Below are 25,000 nucleotides of genomic sequence, written 5' to 3' on the forward strand. Positions count from 1 at the left end.
GTCCGTCCCGGGGAAGTGCGGGCCGCTTGGACACCTCTCCCTTCGACTTGGGAAAGGCTGACGGGGTGGTGGAGGTCCGTGTCCGCTCCGGTCCCATTTGATCAAAGCACAGCATGGCCTTCCTGCTCCCCTCTGGCCGGGTCTCTTCTGGTGACTCGGAGAACTTCCGCGTTCTATGTTGTGTCGCAGTCATTCGTGCGGGTGTCCTGTCCCCCGCGCGGCCGGATGAGCTCCTTGAGGGCAGGACTTGGCCCCGTGCGTGCCGCGTCCAACGCCCGGTGCCGTGGCGGGCTCTAGACACACAGCAACGTATCAGCCTCCCCCGAGGCCTCAACCAAACCGCACTGCAGGAGCCGAAGGAGGCCTTGGGGGGGCGCCGAGGATTCACGGCTTGCCGAGGGCCCGCGTCATCCCATTGCTGGAGAAGCCGCTTCCTAAGCGGGCCGAGCCGTCCCGCTGATCCCGCGAGCTCTAGGGCGCCCCCAACCAGCCACCCTCCGGAATCTTAGACGCCTGCGTTTATTCTCCGACGTTCTTCTTCCTTTCGGACTCCGTCCCCATCTTGTAGACTGTTGCTACAATCTGCAGTGAAACAGTTGAAATAGGTTTGCCTTTGTTGAAACACAAAACACAGAGAAACTTGTTGCTGAGATGTTTCCGCCGTGCCCCAGGCTTGGGTGGTCCCCGCTGGGCTTCTCTGGGCACAGGCGCTCGCGTGGTCGCTTCGCCACTCCCTTCTCCAGCTCATTCGACAGATGAGGAAACCGAGGCCGGCCGGGTGAAATGAGTTGTGCAGGATCACACAGCTGCCTGAGGCTAGATTGGCCAGGCTCGTCGCTCTCCAGTGCCGCCTGGCTGCCTCGCCAAGAAACTTGGAGCCGTCCGAATAGAACGAGCAGCCGATTCGGCTGGACTGAGCAGCTGTGTGGCTGTCCTTGGCCCCAGGAGGGGAAAGGCAAGCCCCACGCCCTGGCCGAGGAGGAGGCCAGAACGCCAAGGGGGCGCAGGTTAACAAAGGAGCAGCGTTCCGTCTGGCAGAGAGAGGGCCTTGGGTGAGGGCTCCAGCAGCGTGAGGGGCCTGACTCCATCACTGGGCAGGAAGCACGGCCGCTAGACGGTGCCAGAGTGCCCAGAGTGCCCGGCCTGGTCAAATCCTGCCTAAGCCCTTACGCCCCGGGTGACCCCAGGCCCTCGCTACCTCAGTTTCCTCATCTGTCAAATGAGCCGGAGAAGGCAGCGTCCCTGCCAAAGAGACCCCAGTAGGTCCTGGAGGGTCGGCTATAACGAAGCACAGCAGCGAGGGGCTGGGGGGGAATGGCGTGAGCCAAGCCTGCAAAGGCCCGTTTGAGCTTTCCATCCCAGACTGAAGCATTGGGGGTTACTGGGCCCAGGACGGGAACCCACAGAGGGGCTGGGGGAGGGGAGCCGCGGGATCTGGCTGGGATTCCTGGGACATGATCCAGCAGCGTTTTAGAGAAAGCAGAAAGCAGCCCCCGCTTAGAGCCTCTAAGCCTGTGCTGGAATAACGGGAGCCAACTGCAAGGGACTCCCCTTCTCCATGATGGCAAGTGGGACTGAGCAGTGGCCGAAGCCCTGTGTTGTCTTGGGGTACAAATAGAAATAAACGAGGGGGCCCCTCCCCTCCGGAGCTTACGGGCTCAGAGCAGAGCCGGCCGGCAGAGGGGAGTGCCGGTGGTGGCCGGTAAGGAGTCCCAGGAATGGGGCCTGGGCCCTTGGGGCCACTGAGGGGAGGGAGCGGGCCCTGTCAGGGCATGGAAGGGACGCCAGGCACCACCGTGGTGGAGTCAGAGACCAAGTGCAGGCGTGTGCTCGAAGAGGGCCTGGAAGCGAGGCGTCCAGGCCCGGTGCGCTGCCTGCTTGGGGGCACAAGCCTTCGCCCCCGCCGTCTCCTCCTCTTCCCAGCCCTTTCTTCTCTTCCTGCCCGGCTGGAATCCTCGCCCTCCTCCCTCGGCTGTTTGCCCGGGAGTGAGGTAAACAGCTCGCCCTCCCCCAAGGCGTTTGAGATTCGGCCTTCCGCTTCCAATGGCCTCCTGTCCCGCTGCAGCCTCTGGAAAGGCCGCGCTCCGGGCGCTTTGCTCATTGCGTCTTCCGTGGATCGCTCTGGGACACGCGCACTAAGAGGGCCCATCCAGAGCTGCCCCGACTCACACCACAGGGCCGCCCTGGAGAGCCGTCTGTACCGAAATGGAGCACATTCGCCCCTGAATTGCCCCCCATCAGCTGTCTATAATTACAGGCACGCAGGGGCGGCCTCTCGGGACGTCTCAGCCCTGCCCAGTGCCCTTACCAGCCCAGCTTTGGCACGCTCCCCGGAGCCTTTCGGGCCGGGCCCTGCAGGCCTGGGGATGGAGAGAACGGAGTCGAGGAAAGCAGCGCCCGCTCCTCGGGGGCCGTGCAGAGGGCAGGGCCGCTGCTTGAAATTCCGTCTTGAGTGCGGCGTGGGCCAGAGCAGCCCTCTCTTCCTTCACGCTCTGCCTTCATAAAGTGCCAACGGTGTCCTGGCACGTGCTTTAACACGGCCATGCCCGGCTGCCCGTGACACGTGGAGGTGTCGGGGGCCGTTTGGAATCCGAGTGGGGGGTGAGGAGAGGAGGGAGAGGCAGAGGCAGAGACAGACAGGGTGCAGGGGGGAGAAGGAAGCAGAGGATACAGATTTGAGAGTCATTTGCCCGGAAATGGTGATGGAATCTATGGGAGCTGACGGTGGCATCCCTGAGACTGTAGCAAGAAGAGAGCATGAAGGCCAGAGTCCTGCAGTCCCAGAGCCAGCCGTCCTGGCTGAGGCCCTAGAGGAGAAAAGGAAGAACGGAAGCCTCGTGGCCAGTGATTCGGGGTTTCCCAGGACCTCCCAGAGAGCCCCAGAGAGTCTGCTGGCTGTGGACGAGGGCCTGCGGTGACATATTCCAGAAGTGACACATGTGAGCGTAAAGGTTTTCCATCTTTGCATTCTTGAAATTCTTTGGGCACTTCCTCTCCCCCCCCCCCCTCCTCCAACAATATACATTTTAAAGCGATGTGACTCAAGGGAAATCGTGAGTTTCCCTTGCAGGTCTGAACCGCCTCGTTTCCAGCAGGCTCCAGCAGACCCAGAGAGCGGAGCTTACTTGCACCTTCACCTTAGGCACCCTTCCGCCCCCTTGTTGTCTTTTAAGGAGACTGAGCTTCGCCCCTTTGGGAAGGCCTGCGGCGAGAGGAAGGACTTTACAAGTTTGCAGACACTGCGGGACGTTTCTAAGACAAGGAGCGCTACTGAGAGAGCCCTGTGGGGACCCGCGTCTCTTTGTTCATCATTTTCCATTTCTAATCTATGTTTCAAAACATAGCCGGCATTTCCTCGCTTCCTCCTGTCTCGGTGAGGGCACCAAGGGGCGTTCCAGCTCCCCGCTCGCCCACAGCATTCCCGACAAAGTGGTCCAGCACAACCGCATCCCGTTGGGATGGCCCTGCGTAGTCCCGGCCGCCCTGCCTTCTCCTAGCGTGCCCGTTGCCAGAGGCCATGAAGGGTGGGTGCAGGGCCGGCGGCCGTGATTGTGAGCATCGCAGGTGGCTGGCCCGGTGTCTGCTGGGGGCCCTTCACTGGGCAGCCTTTCAGGCGCCTCTAACAGACTCCAGCCAATGGTTCGCACCGTCCTGGAGCGCGCGCTTTCTGGTCAGCTCTGTGTCCACTTCCCCCGATGGCCGGTGCCCGCCTGCAGCGGGGAGTGCACAGCCCGGCGCCTGGCGCCTCGCAGGGCCGCGTGCGTGTTGGTGGGCTCACCTTGGCTTCAGGTCCCGCGCCGTAGAAAGTGGCTTCGCTTTGGCCGGCCTTCCTGGGGTCATCAGGCATGCTCCGGCCACTGTCAGGTCTCCCGTAACTTCCTGACCTGGGAGTCAAAGGCTGGTCCCCGTGCTAGGACGACGTCCTGACGTGGCACGTGCCCAACGCGTGGGCACTGGGTGAAGCTGGGCTGACGCGGCCTCCCGAGGCTCCGCGGCCAGGAAGCATTGAGGGAGCCCCGGAGGGGGGTTTGGAATGTCCGGGCGGAGCCACGTAGACTCAAGATCATTCGTCTTCCATGCCGTGCCCTGAGGAGCGTGCAGAGGCGAAGCTCTGGCTTCGGCCCTCGCGTGGTCTGCTCTGATGGCGAGAGCCAACCTATGTGCGGGGGAGCCTAATAGCCCGCCGTGTGGAAGCTCCGGAGCGCCTGGGGAGGTACCGAGGGGGCGGAGGCAGGAAAGGCGGCGGGGACAGTCGTGGCGGTTTGGGCTGGTGAAATCTGGAAGAAGGGGCTTGGGCTGAGCCACAAAAGAGTATCCGAATCTTACACAGTAGGGAAGGCGACGGGGCATCCCAGAGAGCTGGAATACTGCCGGTAAGACAGAAGCAGGAAAGCTCTGGCTCTGTCCGAGCAACGGCTACTAGACTAAGGTTTGGCCGGAGTGCAGGCGCTGGAAGGGGGTCGTGTCAAATAGAGGGGAAAGCTAAATACATGATGGAAAAGGTATTTTCCTAATGCCCCCAACATACTGTTCTCAAACCGTGAAGTGTGAAGGATCAAGGGGAGGGAAAGGGTGGTACCGTACACCATCATTATGTTTTCCCTTCATCTCTGCAAGTCACCTTGGTGCAATGGGGAAAGTGGTGGATTTGGAGTCAGAGGAGCTGGGTTCAAATCTTGGCCTGCCACTTACACCTGTGTGACTTTGGACAAGTCACTTACCTTCTCTGGATCTTAGCCTTTACAAGGATAGAATAAAGAATGAATGGATGACCTTAAAAGTCTTCTCCTGACTCTCAATCTCTGAGGCCTTCACAGTGAATTATTATCTCCATTATTGTTATTTCATATTGATTATTTTATAAAATTAGAAGCAATTCCCAATTTATTTGAACAAAATATGAACTAGGAAATTGTTAGCATGAATTGTTTTGTGAAAAATACGCCAGGGTCCAGCACGTTTTGAGTGACTGCTGAAAAGGGGGCGGCATTCCTTCCTCATCTGGAAAGCAAAGCTCAGGACTTCGGGAGCTAAAGATGCACATCGCTTTGGGAAGGGATGCTAATGGTCCTTCCGTCAGGCTGCCTGGGTGCTAGCTGATGGATAGTCATTTCCTGAAAGTTGCTACTTTCCTGACATACTTGCCTCAGGCTTGGCATGTCAGATGTCAGGTTCACTTTCTAATGGCTCAAGAGGTTTGGGAATTTAAAGAATGAATTTGACTAGAAGCACAGAACGGCGACGGCCTCCCAGAGTCCCCCAACATGGCCCTTACGGTAGAGCAGCTCATCATCTCGGGCTTTGGCAATCCAAGCGGCCCCACGGTCCTGGCTGGTCTTGGGGACCTGATGGGCCGTGCCAGGAGAGACGGGCCTGCCTCTGCTCTTCCACTTGCTCCCGGCCTGGCCCTTGTTTCTTGTAGGGCTCTTCCCCGCCCTCCCAGGCCCCCCAAGCCCTTCACTTTCTTGCCTCCCTTTTGAATCGCTCCCTGCAACACAAAGCTTGACTATTCCACATAAATATTTCCTTTGAAGGAGGCTTGGCAGTGCTCCAAAGCCTCCTCCAGAAGAATGGTTTATGGCTCATTGCAGCTCAGGTTAGCCAAGGCGTGTGGAGGGGAACCGCTCCGATTGGGCTGGAGGCAGCGATGGTGGAGTCTGGCTCCTGGTCCGGAGCAAGTCATTAATGAGGAAACCCGAGTCTTACACCCAGAGAAGCGCGTTGGAGACTAGACGTTCCCCCCAAATAAAACTTGAGATGTTGGTGAGACCAGGAAGGGGAAACCAAGGGGTCCTGGTTCCTGCCCTCACAGTCACCCACATAATCTTAATGGATCCTTGTAAGCTAGCAATAAGAGGAGCGCACATTCCTGTAGTTCTTTCTGCTTTACGAAGTGCTTTCTTCCAAGTGACCCTGACAGCCAGGAGCCCGGGGGGAGGCCATTCCCCGCCTGGGGGGGCGCGTCTGCCCAGATCCGCCTCAAGCACAGGGCCTGCCTCTGCCTTTCCTGGCATTTAGGGTACCAGGACACGATGACGGGCCATTGATGATTTTGCCATCACAGGTGGTAGGCCTGCCCCCTTTTCTGATTGTACAGCCCTCCTGTGACGGAGTTTTCCCAGCTTCTCCTGTATGATTTTTACAGGTGAGGAAACCGAGGTTTTGTCCCAAAGTCACAAAACTAATAGTCAGTTAATCGGTGAAGCATTCCATGAAGCTTCTGCTTTGGCCAGACCCTGTACTGAGTCCTTGGGATGGGGAGAGACATCCCATAAGTGTTCCAGACTCAACTTGTCCAAAACAAAAATTCTCATTTTTTACCCCCAAACTCTTCCTTCATCCCAACTTTCCTGTTTCTATCAACCACCATCTTCCCTCCATACAAAGACCAATATCTATATCCATATCTATATCTATACCTATATTTATATATATAGAGAGAGGGAGAGATAAAGAGATAGAAACAGAGAGACGGGGGGAGACAGAGACAGAGAGAGACAGAGACAGAAACAGAGACAGAGAGAGAAGGAGGGAGAGAGACAGAGACAGAGAGAGAAGGAGGGAGAGAGACAGAGACAGAGAGAGAGGGAGAGAGAGACAGAGAGGGAGACAGAGACAGAGAGAAACAGAAACAGAGAGAAAGAGAGAGAGATACAGAGACAGAGATAGGCAGAGAGACAGAGACAGAAGTGGGGGGGAGTGAGAGAGAGAGAGAGGGAGAGAAAAAGGGAGAGAGAGAGAGACAGAGACAGAGACAGAGAAAGAGAGAGAGATACAGAGACAGAGATAGGCAGAGAGACAGAGACAGAAGTGGGGGGGGGAGTGAGAGAGAGAGAGAGGGAGAGAAGAAGGGAGAGAGAGAGAGAGAGAGACAGAGACAGAGAGAGACAGAGACAGAGAGAAAGAGAGAGAGATACAGAGACAGAGATAGGCAGAGAGACAGAGACAGAAGTGGGGGGCAGTGAGAGAGAGAGAGAGACAGAGACAGAGACAGGCAGAGAGACAGGCAGACAGACAGGGGCAGGGGGGGAGAGAGAAGCCCTGCCCTACCTCTTCTAGGAGGGATACAACATACATGAACACAAGCTCCTGCCAAATAAGCACAAGTTAGCTGGGGGCAGGAGGATATCCTCCTTGGGGACAAGAAGCAAAATGAACTGAGCCACCCCCTGGTCTTGGGGTTTCAGCGCTGGGGCCCTGTTGGACAGCAGCAAGCTCACTCTGGCGTGACCCCCAACGCTGAGCCGATCTCCTCCAGACATCATTTCTGGTACTCTCGGCGCTGAGCCAGTCGTTCTCTGGGAGATGCTGCCCTTCGCCCGTGGAGCGGAGACAGCCCAGCTGAAAGCCCCGGTGTTCAAGCGGAGGGCAGGAAGGGGAATCTCTAAAGGGGACGGGGAAGAGACAGATCCTCGGGCTAGCCTTGGAGGGACCCATGCCCTTCCTGGTGTGGGAGCTTCGGTGTCCCAGTGCAATGGAGAGAACCCAAGCCTGAGTCGGGAGACCTGGGCCTTAACGAAGGCCAGCTTCTGATTAGCCGGGCAGCCCCGAACAAGCCGTTTCCTGTCAGCGGAACGGGAATGACCATCGCCTCTGTGCTGATGGAATGAGCTGTTGCACATCGAGTATGTCCCAGACCGTTCCAGGACGCCCCTTGTTGGCCGTGTCTTTGGAAGACTTCCTGGGAGTGCTGGTTCCTTCGTATTTAACGGATAACTTTGCAGCCCTCAGACTGTCGCTGCTGCTTGTCGCGTCAGACTCACCCGTGGCCTTAAGCTCATGCACATGCTCGTCATCCTGTGTTCTGTTCTGGTTTGTTTTTAAAATGTGATCTTTGGTCTTGGAACCTCTACTCGGTAAGACAGAAGAGCGGTAAGGCCCAGGCAGTTGGGGCTCAGTGACCGCCCCCATCCTTACTGCCAGGGAACGGCTCCCCGGGCCGCCCGGCCGCCCCCATCCCTACCTAAGGGAACGGCTCCCCGGGCCGCCTGGCCGCCCCCATCCTCACTGCCAGGGAACAGCTCCCCGGGCCGCCCGGCCGCCCCCATCCCTACCTAAGGGAACAGCTCCCCGGGCCGCCCGGCCGCCCCCATCCCTACCTAAGGGAACGGCTCCCCGGGCCGCCCGGCCGCCCCCATCCCTACCTAAGGGAACGGCTCCCCGGGCCGCCCGGCCGCCCCCATCCCTACCTAAGGGAACGGCTCCCCGGGCCGCCCGGCCGCCCCCATCCTTACTGCCAGGGAACGGCTCCCCGGGCCGCCCGGCCGCCCCCATCCCTACCTAAGGGAACGGCTCCCCGGGCCGCCCGGCCGCCCCCATCCTTACTGCCAGGGAACGGCTCCCCGGGCCGCCCGGCCGCCCCCATCCCTACCTAAGGGAACGGCTCCCCGGGCCGCCCGGCCGCCCCCATCCCTACCTAAGGGAACGGCTCCCCGGGCCGCCCGGCCGCCCCCATCCCTACCTAAGGGAACGGCTCCCCGGGCCGCCCGGCCGCCCCCATCCCTACTGCCAGGGAACGGCTCCCCGGGCCGCCCGGCCGCCCCCATCCCTACCTAAGGGAACGGCTCCCTGGGCCGCCCGGCCGCCCCCATCCTTACTGCCAGGGAACGGCTCCCCGGGCCGCCCGGCCGCCCCCATCCCTACCTAAGGGAACGGCTCCCCGGGCCGCCCGGCCGCCCCCATCCCTACCTAAGGGAACGGCTCCCCGGGCCGCCCGGCCGCCCCCATCCCTACCTAAGGGAACGGCTCCCCGGGCCGCCCGGCCGCCCCCATCCTTACTGCCAGGGAACGGCTCCCCGGGCCGCCCGGCCGCCCCCATCCCTACCTAAGGGAACGGCTCCCCGGGCCGCCCGGCCGCCCCCATCCCTACCTAAGGGAACGGCTCCCCGGGCCGCCCGGCCGCCCCCATCCCTACCTAAGGGAACGGCTCCCTGGGCCGCCGGGCCGCCCGGCCGCCCCCATCCTTACTGCCAGGGAACGGCTCCCCGGGCCGCCCGGCCGCCCCCATCCCTACCTAAGGGAACGGCTCCCTGGGCCGCCCGGCCGCCCCCATCCTTACTGCCAGGGAACGGCTCCCCGGGCCGCCCGGCCGCCCCCATCCCTACCTAAGGGAACGGCTCCCCGGGCCGCCCGGCCGCCCCCATCCCTACCTAAGGGAACGGCTCCCCGGGCCGCCCGGCCGCCCCCATCCCTACCTAAGGGAACGGCTCCCCGGGCCGCCCGGCCGCCCCCATCCTTACTGCCAGGGAACGGCTCCCCGGGCCGCCCGGCCGCCCCCATCCCTACCTAAGGGAACGGCTCCCCGGGCCGCCCGGCCGCCCCCATCCCTACCTAAGGGAACGGCTCCCCGGGCCGCCCGGCCGCCCCCATCCCTACCTAAGGGAACGGCTCCCCGGGCCGCCCGGCCGCCCCCATCCTCACTGCCAGGGAACAGCTCCCTGGGCCGCCCGGCCGCCCCCATCCTCACTGACAGGGAACAGCTCCCCGGGCCGCCCGGCCGCCCCCATCCCTACCTAAGGGAACAGCTCCCTGGGCCGCCCGGCCGCCCTCTGCCGTGGTCCGGGCCTGCGGCTCTTCTCCGCTGGCCGGCGTGGGCAGAGCCCGGAAGCCTGCGCTTGGGCCCCAGGGGCTCGGCTATTTTCGGCGTCGGTTGGCCCTGCCTGGATGGCCCGGCTTCACACGGAGGACCTCCGTGGTGTCCGTCGTGGGCCTCGGGGTGGCTCTCGTGACCGGTTCCGGAGCCGCCTGGTGGGTGTTGCTGCCGAGCCCCAGAGAGCGTCAAGTTTGAGAAAAAGAAAGGAATCATTATAAATTCTGGAGGTTTTATGGTATAATTAAAATGCCTAACAGGAAAGCTGAGGGGAGCCAGAGGCCGCCGTACTGCTCCTGAAGCCAGCACAGGGAGGCTTTCTTGCCAACTTTCCTATCTTATGACCTATAAATGGTTCTCACTAGCGCGGCCGTCACCGGGCGGCTTGTCCCAGAAAGCTTGTTTCCTTGTTCATCTGGTCATTTGCATCGGCAAAGCCCATTTACCGATCCTTGTTGGAAAACAGGGCCGGAGTCCTGCGCGGCATCACACGTCCCTTGTCGCCCGGGATCTCCTCGCCCGGGCCGGTAACCGCGCTTTCTGGCCCGCCATTCTTGGGACTCAAATAATGTTGATGAAAAGAATCCTTGGGAAGGTTCCTCGGCCACGCTCAGCCGTGGGAGGCGTGTTTTCAGCCACTGACGCTCCCTGTGGAAAGGAATGCGGGTGCGGCCCCCCTTCTGTTCCCCTTCCTCACACCGCCGACGGCCGCTTCTCCCAACCCGGACGCGGGCCCCGGGAAGAGAAGGGAGAGCCCCGGAATAACCGTGCGAGTACCGGAAATGAGAGGGAAAAGGTGCAGGCGGTTTCCCGGCCACGGCATCAACACGCCTTTCCACCGTATCGACCCCAAGCCCGACCTTTCTTTGTAGCCGTCCCCGGAACTCCCTGAGCTTCCAGCTCCTCTGGGGGGCCTTCGCAGAACTGCATCCAGGCTCTGCTCGGTCTTGCCTTCGAGTGTGGACGTGAGCCTTTAAAGTCTTCCCCAAAGACGGGATGTCCACCGACGAGTGTTCCGGGATGTGGGCCTGTCTCTGATTCCAGGGTGCTCTCAGTGAAGCCGCTGGGCTGCCCTGCACCCAGGGAGGAACACGGACCTCCCCATCGCCCCCCAGCTCTAACATGGTGGCCTCTGGCCGAAGCCCTTTCCAGTTTGGGCGTGCCTGGTTTACGGCGCCAAGATCCCGGCTAGGGCTGCCACTCTGGGTCCCGAGTTCTAATCTAGTTCTGATGTCAGGCCTCCGGCAGCCCTGGAACCATCGACTTTAGGCAGATGTTTTGTTTTTACGCTGCCTACCTTTCTCCTTCCTCCCTCATTACGACCAGACTTGTGATAGGGACGGCTATCCACCTCCAGAGAAAGGATTGTGGGAGCTGCATGGATGCGCATCAAAGCATACTAGCTTTCACATCAGTGTATTTACAGTTTGATTTGGGGGGTTTGCTTTCCTCTGAGTGTGCTCTTACAACTATATATATATATATATAACATAAAATAATAAAAATGGCAACAAAGAACCAAAAATGTCCTTATCTTTTATCTTAGAATCTACACTGCGTATCGGTTCTAAGGCAGAAGAGTGGTAAAAGCTAGGCAATGGGGGTCAAGTGACTTGGCCAGGGTCACCCAGCTGGGAAGTGTCTGAGGGCAGATTGGAACCCAAGACCTCCTGTGTCTAGGCCTGGATCTCCATCCACCGAGGCACTTAGCTGCCCCAGCCAGGTGCCTTTGCAACAAAAAACTTTAAAAAAAAGAAAAGAGGATGACTAAAAAAAACCCCATCAAAACAATATACCAAAAAATCTAAACTCATCGGCAGTGCTCTGCAGCTGCGGGTTCCTTCCGCCCTCTGCAAAGGAGTAAAAGTTAGAGAAGAAAGTGTTTTCTCCTATCTCTTCTTTGGGGCCAAGCTTGGCCTTTATTGTTGTTGTTTAGCCATTGCATTTGGGTCTGACTCTCGTGGACCCCATTTGGGGTTTTCTTGGCAAAGGTCTGCAGTTGGCCGTTTCCTTCTCCAGCTCGTTTGACAGCAGCTAGGAGCGGTCTGAGGCCAGATTTGAATGCAAGAGGATGAGTCTTCCTGACTCCAAGCCCAGGACTCGGTCCATCGTGGCACCGAGCTGCCCTGGAAAAGTTCCCCAAATTCAGTTTGGATGGTTTTGTGGTCGTTAGTCAGAAGACCTTAGTGTAAATCTGGCCTCAGACACTTTCTAGCTGTGTGATCTTGGCCAAGTCATTTGCCCTATTTGCCCCCATTTCCTCATTTATCAAATGAGCTGAAGAAGGAAATGGCCAGCCGCTCTAGGGTCTTTGCCAAGAAAACCCCAAACGGGGTCACGGAGAGTCAGACACGACTGTACACGACTAAACGATGGGTTCGTTCCATTTGCGTGTTGCCGTGATGACGCACGTTCTTTTCCTGACTCTTCCCCCTTCGGTCCGATCAGTTCCTGTCACCCGTCCCTGCTTCCCTCTTTCATCCCCTCAGCCGTGGCTGAGAGCCCAGGGGTCACACTCAGGTGCAGCGGCCGGCCGGCTCTGCGCCTCCCACAAGGGCTGCGCTCAACGTTCCGGCACCTAACAAAATCTCCCCCCAGAGCATAAAAGCATTCGAGTTCTTTTGTTTGCAAGGGCAGCTTATGCTGCAGGATTGCCGCAGCTGTTCCGGGGAGTGTGCCTGGCGTTCCACATCCCCTCCAGCATGGGCTCGTCCCGTGTTTTATCGTCTTTGGCAGGTTGTTAGGCGTGAAATCTCAGAATTGTGCTGACTTGCCTGTCTCTAATTACTAGTGATTTAAGCCGGTCTCTCACCTATTAAAAACATGTAGGCCCTCCCCTTCCATCTTAAAGCCAGCCTGTGCATCATTTCTAAGGCAGAAGAGCAGGCATTCGAGGGCGAGTGACTTGGCCAGGGTCACACAGCCAGGACGTGCCTGAGCGCAGATTGGAACCCAGGACCTCCCGTCTCTAGACCGAGTTCCCATATTACGGAGCCACCTCGCCGCCCCTGTAAAATGGGTGATAGTCACCCAAAGGAGCCTTGTGAAGATCCGATATTACGCGTCAAGCGCCTCTTCTGAAGTTCTAGATAGCCCCAGTGCTTGGTGTTTGTACCCAGGCCGGGGTTGGGAGGAGGAACCCCCACGCACAGTGCGGCCTTGCTGTTATTTTAATGTCGAGTAAACTCTTAAACACCACCCTGAGGACTCTTGTTCTGGAGGGGCCCCTCCGCCCCTGGGTCGGGCCGCCTCTCCTCTCCCCCGGCCCCCCCGTCTTGGCTTCCATCAGCGTTAGCCTTGGGGGTGAGGGGCCCTACTCTGGGTCCCTTTGCACCATCTCTAATCGCTCGGTGTTCCGTGACGGCCCCCAGCTGGCAGCTTCTGTGGGCTCTGTGTGAATCGTGCATCAGAGGAGCCCCGCAGACTTGTCCCACACAGGAGGAGCCGCTCGTGGCTGAACCCCAGAAGCAGGCGTGAAGTGTCCCAGAACTCCCCGCACCCCTGGGGGAGGCCCGGAGGTCCCCGGAGTCTGAGCCTTGCAGAAGGAGAAGGGCAAGTCACCTGCTGCCTCTTCGGATGACCTCTGACCCCGTGGGGCCGAGCCGGGCGTCTGAGGGGGCTGCGCAGAAGGGGGGAGCCCTGACTGCAGAGGGGACCCCCCTTGGCTCGCCCCGCAGCAGGCTAAGAAGGGACTCTCCGGACTTCTGAAGAGCTGGGATTCCCCTTCTTTTTAGTCTTGGCCACAAACGACGGCTGTGTTCAGGAATGGAGGGGACGTGAAAGCAAAGGCCGTCCACACGCCCGGCTGATGCGTGAGCTGTTATCAGGGACGGCGTGCACCTGACATCCGGGTTCAAAAAGAAATACACGTGCACCCACGTGCCTGGAGTGTTGCAAATTCAGTTTTTAAGAAGGCCTAAAGGTGGGGCAGCCAGGCGCTGCAATGGCAAGAGAGCCAGGCCTCAAGACAGGGGGCCCTGGGTTCCAATGTGGCCTCGGATGCTTTCCCTCCGGGTGACCCTGGACAAGTCACTCGACCCCCATTACCGATCCCTTACTGCTCTTCCGCCTTACAACCAACACACAGTATTGAGTCTGTGACTGAGGGGAAGGGTTTCAAACAAACAAACAAACAACTTAAAACGGAAAGGAAAAGGATGAAGAATGATGATCCCTAAACCTTGCTTGGAAGGGCCTGATGACTGCCATTTGGCCCATTTGATTGACAGCTATACGAGTCACTGTTAATAAACTGTTATCTTGCTTGGAGAACCGTGCCTCAGTTTCTCTGGATTGAATTTTACTCTCAACCGTTATGATGAGAGCCTTGGTAAAAAAAATAAAAAGTGACCACTCCATCTTGGGCTCTGTGATCGAGAAGGAGAGGAATGTGAGATGGACGACGTGCCGCCTAGTATGGAAGAACAGGCGGCAGAGAAAGGAGGCCTAGGAGGCCAGACCAAGAGCTCCCCGAGGACCTCTGTCCCAGAAGGAAAGGGGAGCGCCCAGAATAAAATCGAACAGGCATAAGGAGAAATAATGGTCACGAGGAGAGGGGAAACTCAAGGCAGGCAACAGAGGAGGAACCGGAAAGCATGCACTGGGGGGTGAGAAGAGCTGGGGGAAGGCCTGAACTGCGGAGCTGAGCAGAGGATGCTGAACACAACCGCAGAGGACAAGATCTACAGCCTGTGGTTTTTTGTAGATTTAACAGGGAAGAGAGGAGCCTGGGAGGAATAGGACCCGCTCAGAGAGGAGCCAGGTGACCTTGAGAAGACATCGCCACTCCCTTTGTTTTCTCAGACTGACAAGGAAAATCATCTGAACTGGGGGATTGAAGCCCCGAATGCGGAGGGACCGCTTAGTCGGAGAGTGCTTAGCTGGCTTTTCCAGCTGATTTTCATCTGGCACAGATCTATCCGTTGAATTTACTTTAACGGGCTTTTATTAAGTACCTACTGTGTGCAAGGCTGCCAGAGACACAATTGTCTGTCATCCGGGCCAAGGTGAGTCAGGAAACATGCTGTAATCACAGAGAAGAATGTAAACATACGAAATGAGCACAAAGTCATTGGGGTGGGGAGAGCCTGTGCCACAGGAAAGATCAGAGAATTCAGGGCGAGAGAAAAGCCCAAGCGCCACGGGCCTGGACGCAGAATGCCAGGGGTTGGCTTGGCAAGGGTGCTTCTTTTCCTCTTCCAGTGGGTTAAGGCAAAGAGAGGTTAAGCGACTTACCCAGAGTCACACAGCCAGATTTAAACCAAGCTCTTCCTGATTCCAGCCCCAGCGTCTGTGCACTGAGCCCTTGGCTGCCTCTTGGCAGGTAGCAAGCACCATCTACATGGTAGTTATTATTATTTCCCTTCTCCCTGCTTCCTTTCTCCAATCTAGCCTCCACGCCGCTGCTAAACTAATCTTCTTAAGACGCAGCCTTCCTCTGATTACAAATCTTCTCGGCTTTTTTTGCTTCACAGCCTTTTTTGACATTTCCTCTTGCCCTCAAAGTCAGCATTCCATGCTCCACCTCCATGTCTTTGCCCTGGCTCTCCCCTTGCCTTGGATGCCCTTCCTCCTGCTCTGCCTCTCAGAATTCCCCTCAGGCACCACCTCCACCAGCTAGCGATTCCCCATATCTCCAGCCCTTTGCGTGTCTCCCTCCCCCTCCCCCTCCTGTTTGTACATAGCATTTCCACCAGCACAGGCCGGGGGGGGGGACCCCGCAGCTGCCACCCAGGAGGGACTTACTATATGCGTGTTCAGTTGAAATGAGATAAGAGCTGTTCTTCGTGGTCGCCATTCCCATCCTGCTGTTATCTCTGGCTCCAGGTATTGTGGCGGCTCCCCGAGGACCGCGACAGATGAATCTGAACCCAGAGCTGCCCTGCGGGCTGCCAGCCCCAGCCGAGGGGGCCCTGGCCAGCGGGCCCGAGCCTCGCCCTGGCTTTGGCGCTGACTTCCTAGGCGCTCACAGGCTGTAGTTTGGGGCCTCCCCAGCTCTGCCTGTAAGCAGATGGGGTCGCACTAGGCGATCTCTGGAGTCCTTTCCAGCTCTTCCATTCTGTGATTCTGTGGGCTTGAACAACTCCGCTGGGTCTCCCAGGCTGACTGACTCCCTCAAGCCCGGCCCAGCCTCTGCAGTGGTGGGTGAGACCACAAGCAGCTTGTTCATCGTAGAAAGAGAAAAGGCGCTGTTTGATTCCAACCCCATCTTTTACTATGCCCATTTGCACGTACAGACGCTCACATCCTTTCCCAACGCGAGGAGCAGAAGCGGGCGGCGGGCTTTCTGTCCCCTGCAGCCCGGCCGGAGAGGGACGGCGAGCTTTCTGTCCCCTGCAGCCCGGCCGGAGAGGGACGGCGGGCTTTCTGTCCCCTGCAGCCCGGGCACCAGACCTCAGACGGCACAGGCCGGAGAGGGACAGCGAGCTTTCTGGCCCCCTCAGCCAGGCCAGAGAGGGACGGCGGGCTTTCTGGCCCCCTCAGCCAGGCCAGAGAGGGACGGCGGGCTTTCTGGCCCCCACGGCCCGGGCACCAGACCTCAGACGGCGCAGGCCGGAGAGGGATGGCGGGCTTTCTGGCCCCTGCAGCCAGGCCGGAGAGGGACGGCGAGCTTTCTGGCCCCCTCAGCCAGGCCGGAGAGGGACGGCGGGCTTTCTGGCCCCTGCAGCCCGGGCACCAGACCTCAGACGGCACAGGCCGGAGAGGGACGGCGGGCTTTCTGGCCCCCACAGCCAGGCCGGAGAGGGACGGCGGGCTTTCTGGCCCCCTCAGCCAGGCCGGAGAGGGACGGCGAGCTTTCTGGCCCCCTCAGCCAGGCCGGAGAGGGACGGCGGGCTTTCTGGCCCCCTCAGCCAGGCCGGAGAGGGACGGCGGGCTTTCTGGCCCCCTCAGCCAGGCCGGAGAGGGACGGCGAGCTTTCTGGCCCCCTCAGCCAGGCCGGAGAGGGACGGCGGGCTTTCTGGCCCCCGCAGCCAGGCCGGAGAGGGACGGCGAGCTTTCTGGCCCCCTCAGCCAGGCCGGAGAGGGACGGCGAGCTTTCTGGCCCCCGCAGCCAGGCCGGAGAGGGACGGCGGGCTTTCTGGCCCCTGCAGCCCGGGCACCAGACCTCAGACGGCGCAGGCCGGAGAGGGATGGCGGGCTTTCTGGCCCCCGCAGCCAGGCCGGAGAGGGACGGCGAGCTTTCTGGCCCCCTCAGCCAGGCCGGAGAGGGACGGCGAGCTTTCTGGCCCCCTCAGCCAGGCCGGAGAGGGACGGCGAGCTTTCTGGCCCCCGCAGCCAGGCCGGAGAGGGACGGCGGGCTTTCTGTCCCCTGCAGCCCGGGCACCGGACCTCAGACGGCGCAGGCCTCTTTTGGCCGTCACCCCATTCCAGACAACAGGAACAAAAACAAGTTATTTATTTGTAGTTCATTTAAATCTCGGGACGTGACTGTTTGCTGGGAGCTGCAGAGCACCCATGATGGGCATGGCCAGAGCGGTCTGCTTAGTTCCAGCTGCCAGCTTCCGCTCAGGGCCTGGAGCCCTGGAGGCCACCATTTAGGCTCAAAGGGCGCATGCCCAGGCGGAGCTTCCAGAAGATGCCATCGTAGAACAGCATCCTGGAGAGAGGAGGGCAGGACCGGCACTGCTGTGCCCCATGGGGGGCGGCCCCTCCCCGCCCCTCCCTGGCAGAGCCCAGGCTCCACAAGGCCCTGCCTCCTCGGGATGGCGTGGGGTGGTTGTCTTGGGCCGCAGGCCTTCCCTGGAACCCTCTCGCCGGGTTTTAGAAGAGCTGCTCTCCGAGCCAGGCAAGGGACTGGCCACACGAATGCATGTGATGGTGACGAGAAGGCCACCGCCAGAGGCGCTACCGAGCCCTGGCGCCCCGGGGCCTGGGAAAGTCCTTCCACCAAAGCAGCCCCCCTTCAGGGCAGGGCTTGAGGACCTGACACGCTCTGGGCTCTCCGGCTGCCTGCCTTTAACGCTTTAGCTGCCAAATCCTCCAAGCTCCCAGGCCAACCCAGCCTCCTCAGGAAGCCTTCCCCGATTCCCCGGGCACGGAGTCGTCTTCTCCCGCTCCGATGGTGTCCCCTAGAGGAGGCCTGGAGAGGCTCCGGTCCTGCCCTCCTGGTGTCACGGAGGAGGAGGCCGAGGCGCAGAGAGCCCGAGTCCCTTGGCCAGGGGCCTTGCAGCCGCCGTGCCTGCCTCCAGGGCAGGAGAGCCAGGCCTGCTTCTTCTTGGGCCCGGGGAGCGAAGGCTTCCTTGTGCGAGGGACTCCCGTCGCCCCGTCCCGTCTGCCTCTGCCGCAGAGAGCTGGAAAGGCTGCAGCGGCCCCCGCAGAACGTGGCTTGGGCAGGGGCCGGGAAAGTGAAGGGGAGGCCGTCTGCCCCCTCCCAGAGCAGGAGAGTCCAGGAGCAGGAGGCCCGGCCTGCCCTTCAGAGGGCTTCTCCTCAGGGAGCAGAGGCACTCCAGCCTCCTCCTTGATGGAAAGTCCATGTAGGAAAAGAGCTGCTGAGGCCGGGACTCCTTCCAGGGTTCCCTCTCCACACTGGCCTTGGGAGCTGCCTGGGAACCCCGAGGCAGAGACCCTCCAGTCCAGAGCTAGTCTAGGACTAGAGTGGCTAAGGGTAGCTCATCCTCCTGGAGGACAGCTTTGGGGTCTGTAGATTTAGGGCTTGTCCCAAGGGCAGGGACAAGTATTGTCAGGACCCTGGCAGAGGACGACAACGAGGCTCCAGAAGGGTGCCCCGGCTCACCCGGAGCTCCAGAGGGGCACGGGGGAGAGTGCGCCCCCCCTTCTCCACGACATCCCGCCTTGGCTGCTCATTTCCTATGTTTACATTCTTCTCCGGGATTACGGCATGCTTCCCGACTCACCTCTGCCCAGACGACAGCCAGCTGTGTCTCCGGCAGCCCTGCACACAGTAGGTACTTCATAAACGCCCGTTAAAATGAATTCAATGGAAAGATCTGTGCCCTGCGCCTACATCAGCCACACACTCGCACGGAGCCGTCACGACTGCTGCTGCTCACCCCACCGCAGCTTGGCTCTCGTAGCCCAGGCCGAGCCAGGCCCCAATGACCCTGTTGCCTCGTTCCCCCCAAAGCAGGCACCCCCACCCAGACGGGAGCCTCGGTTGTCCCTCTCTGCCCCAGCCAACTGTAGGTGCCCTCTGCGCACTCCTGCCGCTGGAAGAGCCTCGCTGCAAAGGAAGCCCAGTTGTTTGATTGTCCGCTTTTTGACTTTATGGCGTCACCAGAAAGGTTGGGGGGGGGGGGGGTAACAGATTTGTCCTATCATGTGCAACATTAAACATCAGGCCAAAGTCTCGTGCAAACAGCCCCGCCTCGGGTGAAGGCCGATGCTAAAAGGCGAGGAGCTTCCCAAGCAATGCAGGAGAAGGAGCCCAAATTGCTTACTTCAGAGTTAGGGAGGACAGAGACTGCCCTGGCCTGAGCCTTCCTGGAGTCTCTTGTAAAACGGGCACCTCACTACCTGGTCTACCGAGATATAGAGTGGTGAGGATCAGATGAAACTGTGCGTGGGGAGCGCTTTTCATTGTTAAGCCCAGTAGGAATGGGGATTGAACCTGTGATTTCCCTGAGGGTGAGGGGCCTAAGTCCCTGGCCAGCACAGTTCACCCTTTCTCCACGACTTCTGGTCTTAGTTGCCCAGATCTCTCCGAGGAAAAGGGGCTTGTGCCTGCCGGGCCAATCAGCCAGCCAGCAAGTGGAGTTGGTCTGATGCCATCCCCCTGGCCTCCCTGTCATGCCGTTTTCTCCACATAGGCGTAACCACTTTTCATTGCTTCATCGCCCGGTGGAGTAATTCTGGGTCTGGTTCAGTTGGTGTCCTCAGGATTCTGAGTGTGGGGCACCGTGCGTGCAGCATCCTCTTGAGAAGCCCTCCCATTGCCTGTGGTTTTCTGAAGGACTCAGTTTCTCAACCTTTGCCCTTTGTTTTGTTTGTTTTTCCTCTCCAGGCCGCCTCTTCAGCCCTAAGCAGCCTCGGCCATGTCTACACAGCCATCGGAGACTACCCCAACGCTTTGGCCAGCCACAAACAATGCGTCCTTCTGGCCAAACAGTCCAAAGATGAACTTTCCGAAGCCAGAGAGCTGGGCAACATGGGCGCTGTGTACATTGCCATGGGGGACTTTGAGAACGCCGTGCAGTGCCACGAGCGGCACCTGAAAATTGCCAAGGACCTCGGCAACAAGCGAGAGGAAGCCCGGGCCTACAGCAACTTGGGCAGTGCCTACCACTACCGCAGGAACTTCGACAAGGCCATGTCCTACCATAACTATGTGCTGGAACTGGCCCAGGAGCTCCTAGAGAAGGCCATCGAGATGCGCGCCTATGCTGGCTTGGGGCACGCGGCAAGATGCATGCAGGACCTGGAGAGGGCCAAGCAGTACCATGAGCAGCAGCTGGACATCGCGGAGAACCTCAAGGACCGAGCTGCCGAGGGGAGGGCTTCCTCCAATCTTGGTAAGGGCCCAGCTGCTCCATCTTCTCTGTTGGGAGGGGGCGAGGGGAGACAGAACACTGGCTGGACAGCCACTTGAGGGGTTATCCAATAGGCAGCTCGTGTTAGCACTGAATGTGGTCTCTGACCTTCAGACACTGGGAAAGGGCCCATTTAAAAGCCACAAGTCCTCCTTGTCATCACAGCGCACTTAAGGACTGTGGCGCTATAACACGAGGAAAACAAAACACCCCGGCCTTTTCATCTGTCTGGAAAATAGAAAGACCAGATTTATTTAATTAGAGAGAAGGGAGTGAAACGATACAAGGCTGTATTTGGCTTAAATGAAAAAGCAGCTCCTAGGTAGTCATCAGTTGACGAGAATTGGAGCTTGTTTTAAAGGGATTTCTTTAGTCAGTGCATTTAATATCACAGAGAATGCAGCCTTCCCAGACTTGTACTCTGTGCTCACCGATGAAATCCACGGTGGAAACGTAAACATAGAGTCTTCCTATTTTTAAATGGGAAAGTCCTGTTTAAATCAAATAGATTTTATGTGACTGTTGGGGTGATGTTCAGTTCCAGTGATGAGTGTCTTAGATAGCTCGTGGAACTCTACAGGAGTCCTCAACAGATGTCTCAGGGGGGTGCGGCTGTGATCCTGCCTTCTCAAAGGCAAGGCCTGCCCAGTGCACACTCGGGCAAGCCCAGCCACTGGAAAGGCTTCAAGTATGGTCCCACTAACAGTCATGTCTCCTTTCTGAGCACCAGCTTAGCCAAGGCTGGAGGAGGTTCATTGCCAGTCGACTGGCTACAAGGATGATCAGTTTAAAGTTCGTTTAAAGATTTAAAGATCAGTTTAAAGTAAAGTTTAAAGATCAGTTTAAAGGTCATAGAACCCGAGAGGCTGTCTAGTTCAATTCTTTCCAGGTGATGATGAATGCTTTGGCCATGGCAACCCACCAAAGAAGGAAAACTACAAGATGGCCTACAGTGCCCTACAGTCTTCTGTGGTGGCAGAAAGAGGTAGATGGAGAGAACTATGGTGTAGAATGGGGATCCTCTGCAGCCATGAAGAGCCGGCCCACTGAGAGGCATGGGTCCATCCAGTTGTTTCAGTAGAAATGGAAGCGATAATTACTGTTAGTATTTGGTGGCTCTCTACTTGCATTGCGTCAAATGGTGATCGATCAGAATACATGCATGCGGAACACTGGCTGGACCGTTAGAGAATCTTTTTGTTTTCGTTACTTTCTGATTCCAGTGAAATGCAGGTTGTAGCAGAGCCTAAAAAACGGGAAGGGTTTTGATGGACCCAAAAACATCTGTCACCTTGGGACCAGCCTAGCTGAGGACAGAGAGGAGAGGCTTATCTGCAGATGCTTGAACCCATGCTGATTGGTGTTTGAGTTCTGAGCATTCACCAACTAAGGAATGGAGGGATTATAAACGGCATTGGGAGGAGGATGAAACCTTGAATTGCGTTCAGAGAATTACCACTTTGCTTTGTGGGGTTCTTAAAACTAAAAAGATAGGAGAGGCTTACATATATGAGATGTGTTTGGAAATATCAGCATCCACTGGAATATGAACTTTGGAGAGGCCCCATAGTCCTCTGGGGCCCATGCAGCTGGACCTGGAGCTCCGTGACTCAGGGAGAAAGGAGGGGCAGAAGGAGACAGGATTAGTTCAGTCACATATAATTAGTCTCAGGACAAACTTCCCACTTCCCTCCTATTCCCTCCTCCCCTATAGTCACAATCTGGCTTTTTCAGCCCCTCCTCTTTACCAAATGTGATTTTCATTTTAAGCACCGTTCACATATATATGTATGTATGTCATGGGTAGGTGAGAAGGGAAGTCCTCTACTCTCCTAGGAATGGCACTGAGAAGTATGAAAATCAGAGCATTGATTTAATACCATTCACAGACATGAGATAAAAGCCCAAATTTATACATTTCCCAGGGTTTCATGCAAAAATGCAATCAGAAATAGCCTTTTAGCAGCTAGGTTGCTCAGTGGGTAGAGACCAAAGGTCCTGGGTTCAAATCTCACCTCTGACACTTCCTGTGTGACCCTGGGCAAGTCACTTAACCTCCACTGCCAAACCTTACTACTGTTTTGCCTTAGAACCAATTAATCCTATTGATTCCATGATGGACGATAAGGACTTAAAAAAAAAGGAAATAGCCTTTTGGAGCTTTGTCTAATCAGCTTGAGGACCCTCTGACCTTAGTCAATTTGCCCCCATTTATTAAATGGACAAGACAATTGAAACAATGAGGTAAGGGGGACGGAGGGTAGTTCCGTGAGGCTTTATTCTTCCCCAGGGCAGAGACCGTGTCTTACTGTGCTGCATTTCCTCAGCAGTGCCCTGTGCTGAGAGCCCTCCCACGTGTTGGATATTGAATAAATATTTATTTACTATTCTGAATCAATTGGGCCAGCAAAACAAGCCAGCACATGCCCAGGACTCCTGGCGTGCACCTGGGGGCCGGACGTCTCCTATAGGTTAACCTTTGCCCCATCCCGTTAGGATTGAGGACCGAGTAGTTTGAACGAGCACTTATTAAGTGCCAACTGTGCTCGGTGCTACAGACAAAAAGACAGCGATGAAACAGCTTACATTCACATGCAGTGGGTGACATTGAAGGGCCCCATCCTAGCTCGTGGGACGGAATATTGGGAAAAGGCTGATCTGAGCTTTGAAGGACACTAAGGCTTCCTGGAGGTGAAGGAAGAACAAGGCCCAGCGCTGTGTGTGAGAGACAGCCAGCAGGCCAGTGTGGCTGGACCAGAGGTCTCAGGAGAGGGAGCAGGAAGGGAAAGTTGGAGCCACGCTAGGACGGGCTTGAGACGATCAGTGAAGCAGTTTGCATTGACCCTTCCGTCTCTGGGCGCTCTCTGAGCCGTGACTCCCCCCAGGGACAGGGTCTCCATCCCTAGCTGAAGGGAAACCCTCCTGGTCCCTCATGGCCACCCCAGGGTCCGTGATCTCTCCTCAGGGTGGTTCACTCCATGCATACCTGTCGCCCGTCAGGATTCTGGTGGCTGTCTCCCAGGCCCCGGACACGCTCCTCCCTCCCTCTGATGGTGCCTGCCTGGCGTCTTTCCTTCCCCCTCCTCGAATCCGGGCCTCCAGCCTCCATAGTGATGCTCCTAAAATACGCCAGCCCTCCAGATCTCCAGGTTAGCCGTTGTCCAAGTCCTCCTCCTCTGCCCCGCTGCAGCCACCCACAGAAACGGCACCCTCTTGGTCTTGTCCTCAGCCCACAAAGGCCCCACCGCGGCCCCAGGAACTCTGAAATTCCGGGATCTGATCTGCCCTCTGCCCGAAGCGCCTCCCCTCATCAGCCGGCCTTGGCTCCCCTCTGCTCTCTTCCCCGTCTTGTCCCCTCGGTGCAGCAGCTCACAGTCATTCTGCTCTCTGCAGCCGCCCCGACCATTGGCTCTCCTGCCCATCTGCTAAGGGCAGCCCCGGATTCCTCCTACCAGCTCCGGCCTTCTTCTAGGGGGGTGCAGGGCAGGGTGGAGCTTCGGGCTGCAGTCCGTCCCAGATACTAACGCGATCTGCCTCAGCGTCCTCCCATGTAAAATGGGGCTCATGCTAGAGCCTCTTTCTCGGTGTCGTGGTGAGGATCAAATGGACAACCTTCCTAAAATGCTTCACCTGGTACGCAGTAGGTGTTTAATAAGTGCCTGTTTTTCCCCTCCCCCAAAGTCAGGAAGGACTCTGATGTCCAGGCCATTAAGAGGAAGGAAGGATGGACTAGAGGAGACGCCAGGCAGCAGATGACAAGGAAACTTGCCCCAGGCTAAAGAGGGTGACGATGGCCCCAGAGAGCTTGAGGGGGAAGTTGTGGGGCCAGTGAAGAGGGAGGGAGCTGGGGGAGGCCGGCGGGCGGGCTCGTTTCCAGGAGAAGTCAGTGGAGGTCATCAGACTCGGGTCTCTTAAGGACCAGTAAAAAAGGCAGCACTCTGGGGTCCAGGGGGCTGGCCGCTTGCTTCTTCCAGGTCCAGGACCAGCGCAAGCCTTCCCTTTGAGGTCGCCCGGCGGGGTTAGTGGATGGCGCGCTTGCTGGCCGCTTGCTTCTTCCAGGTCCAGGACCAGCGCAAGCCTTCCCTTGAGGTCGCCCGGCGGGGTTAGTGGATGGCGCGCTTGCTGGCCGCTTGCTTCTTCCAGGTCCAGGACCAGCGCAAGCCTTCCCTTTGAGGTCGCCCGGCGGGGTTAGTGGATGGCGCGCTTGCTGGCCGCTTGCTTCTTCCAGGTCCAGGACCAGCGCAAGCCTTCCTTTGAGGTCGCCCGGCGGGGTTAGTGGATGGCGCGCTTGCTGGCCGCTTGGCCTTCCTTTGCTCCCCATTCCCCGGGAGGGCAGGCAGCCAGGCTGACTTCTTCAAGAACGTCGATCTTCCCCAGACGGACGCAGAGCTTGCTCGGTTGGGGTCCACCCCAGGGAGGCTCCCTCGGGTGAGTGCCCGGCAGCGGGGCCGCAGAAGCCCCCGGCGATGCTGCCCGCGCAGCACCACGCTGGGCAGGGGGCGGCCTGTGGGAGAGCGGACGCTCTCCTTTTGTTCTTCAAAGGCAGCCCTTGTTTAGGCCAGGAAGAAAGCCATTCTGAAGTAGAGAAAGCAGAGATCTCCGTCCAGGCGGGTGGCAAATGGCGTTGCCTCGAGCAGTCCACTGGAATGGGAGCCGCCTAATGCATTTTCATTCAGTCCCCACGTCAGAGACCTGCCAAGCGCCCCATCGCCCAAGGCAGGGGCCCCTGGGAAGCGCGCTCTCCTTAGGCTGGAGGACGGACCACCATCCTGGGCGGGAGCCCCGCCCTGTCCTCCTGAGCCTCTTGAGAAAGGCAACTCGGCACCCTTTTTAGACCATCCCAAGAATCCCACCCAGGAGGGGGGCGAGCGTGGGGCAGCCCTTCTAGTACACAGATCCTGTTGGAAATCACCGCTCGGCCCTG

At 58.4% G+C, this 25,000-nt stretch overlaps 1 protein-coding gene across 1 annotated transcript in view; it reads left to right on the top strand.

Annotated features, from left to right (window-relative positions):
- TTC28 (tetratricopeptide repeat domain 28) overlaps positions 1 to 25,000 on the top strand; it is a 654,492-nt gene that overhangs the window by 474,397 nt on the left and 155,095 nt on the right. Inside the window, exon 6 of the mRNA XM_056820926.1 lies at positions 19,551 to 20,058. Within this exon, the coding sequence (XP_056676904.1) occupies positions 19,551 to 20,058 (508 nt within the window). The remainder of the gene's footprint in view (positions 1 to 19,550; positions 20,059 to 25,000) is intronic.

This window comes from Monodelphis domestica, chromosome 3, assembly GCF_027887165.1.
Source record: "Monodelphis domestica isolate mMonDom1 chromosome 3, mMonDom1.pri, whole genome shotgun sequence".
Taxonomy (NCBI): Eukaryota; Metazoa; Chordata; class Mammalia; order Didelphimorphia; family Didelphidae; genus Monodelphis; species Monodelphis domestica.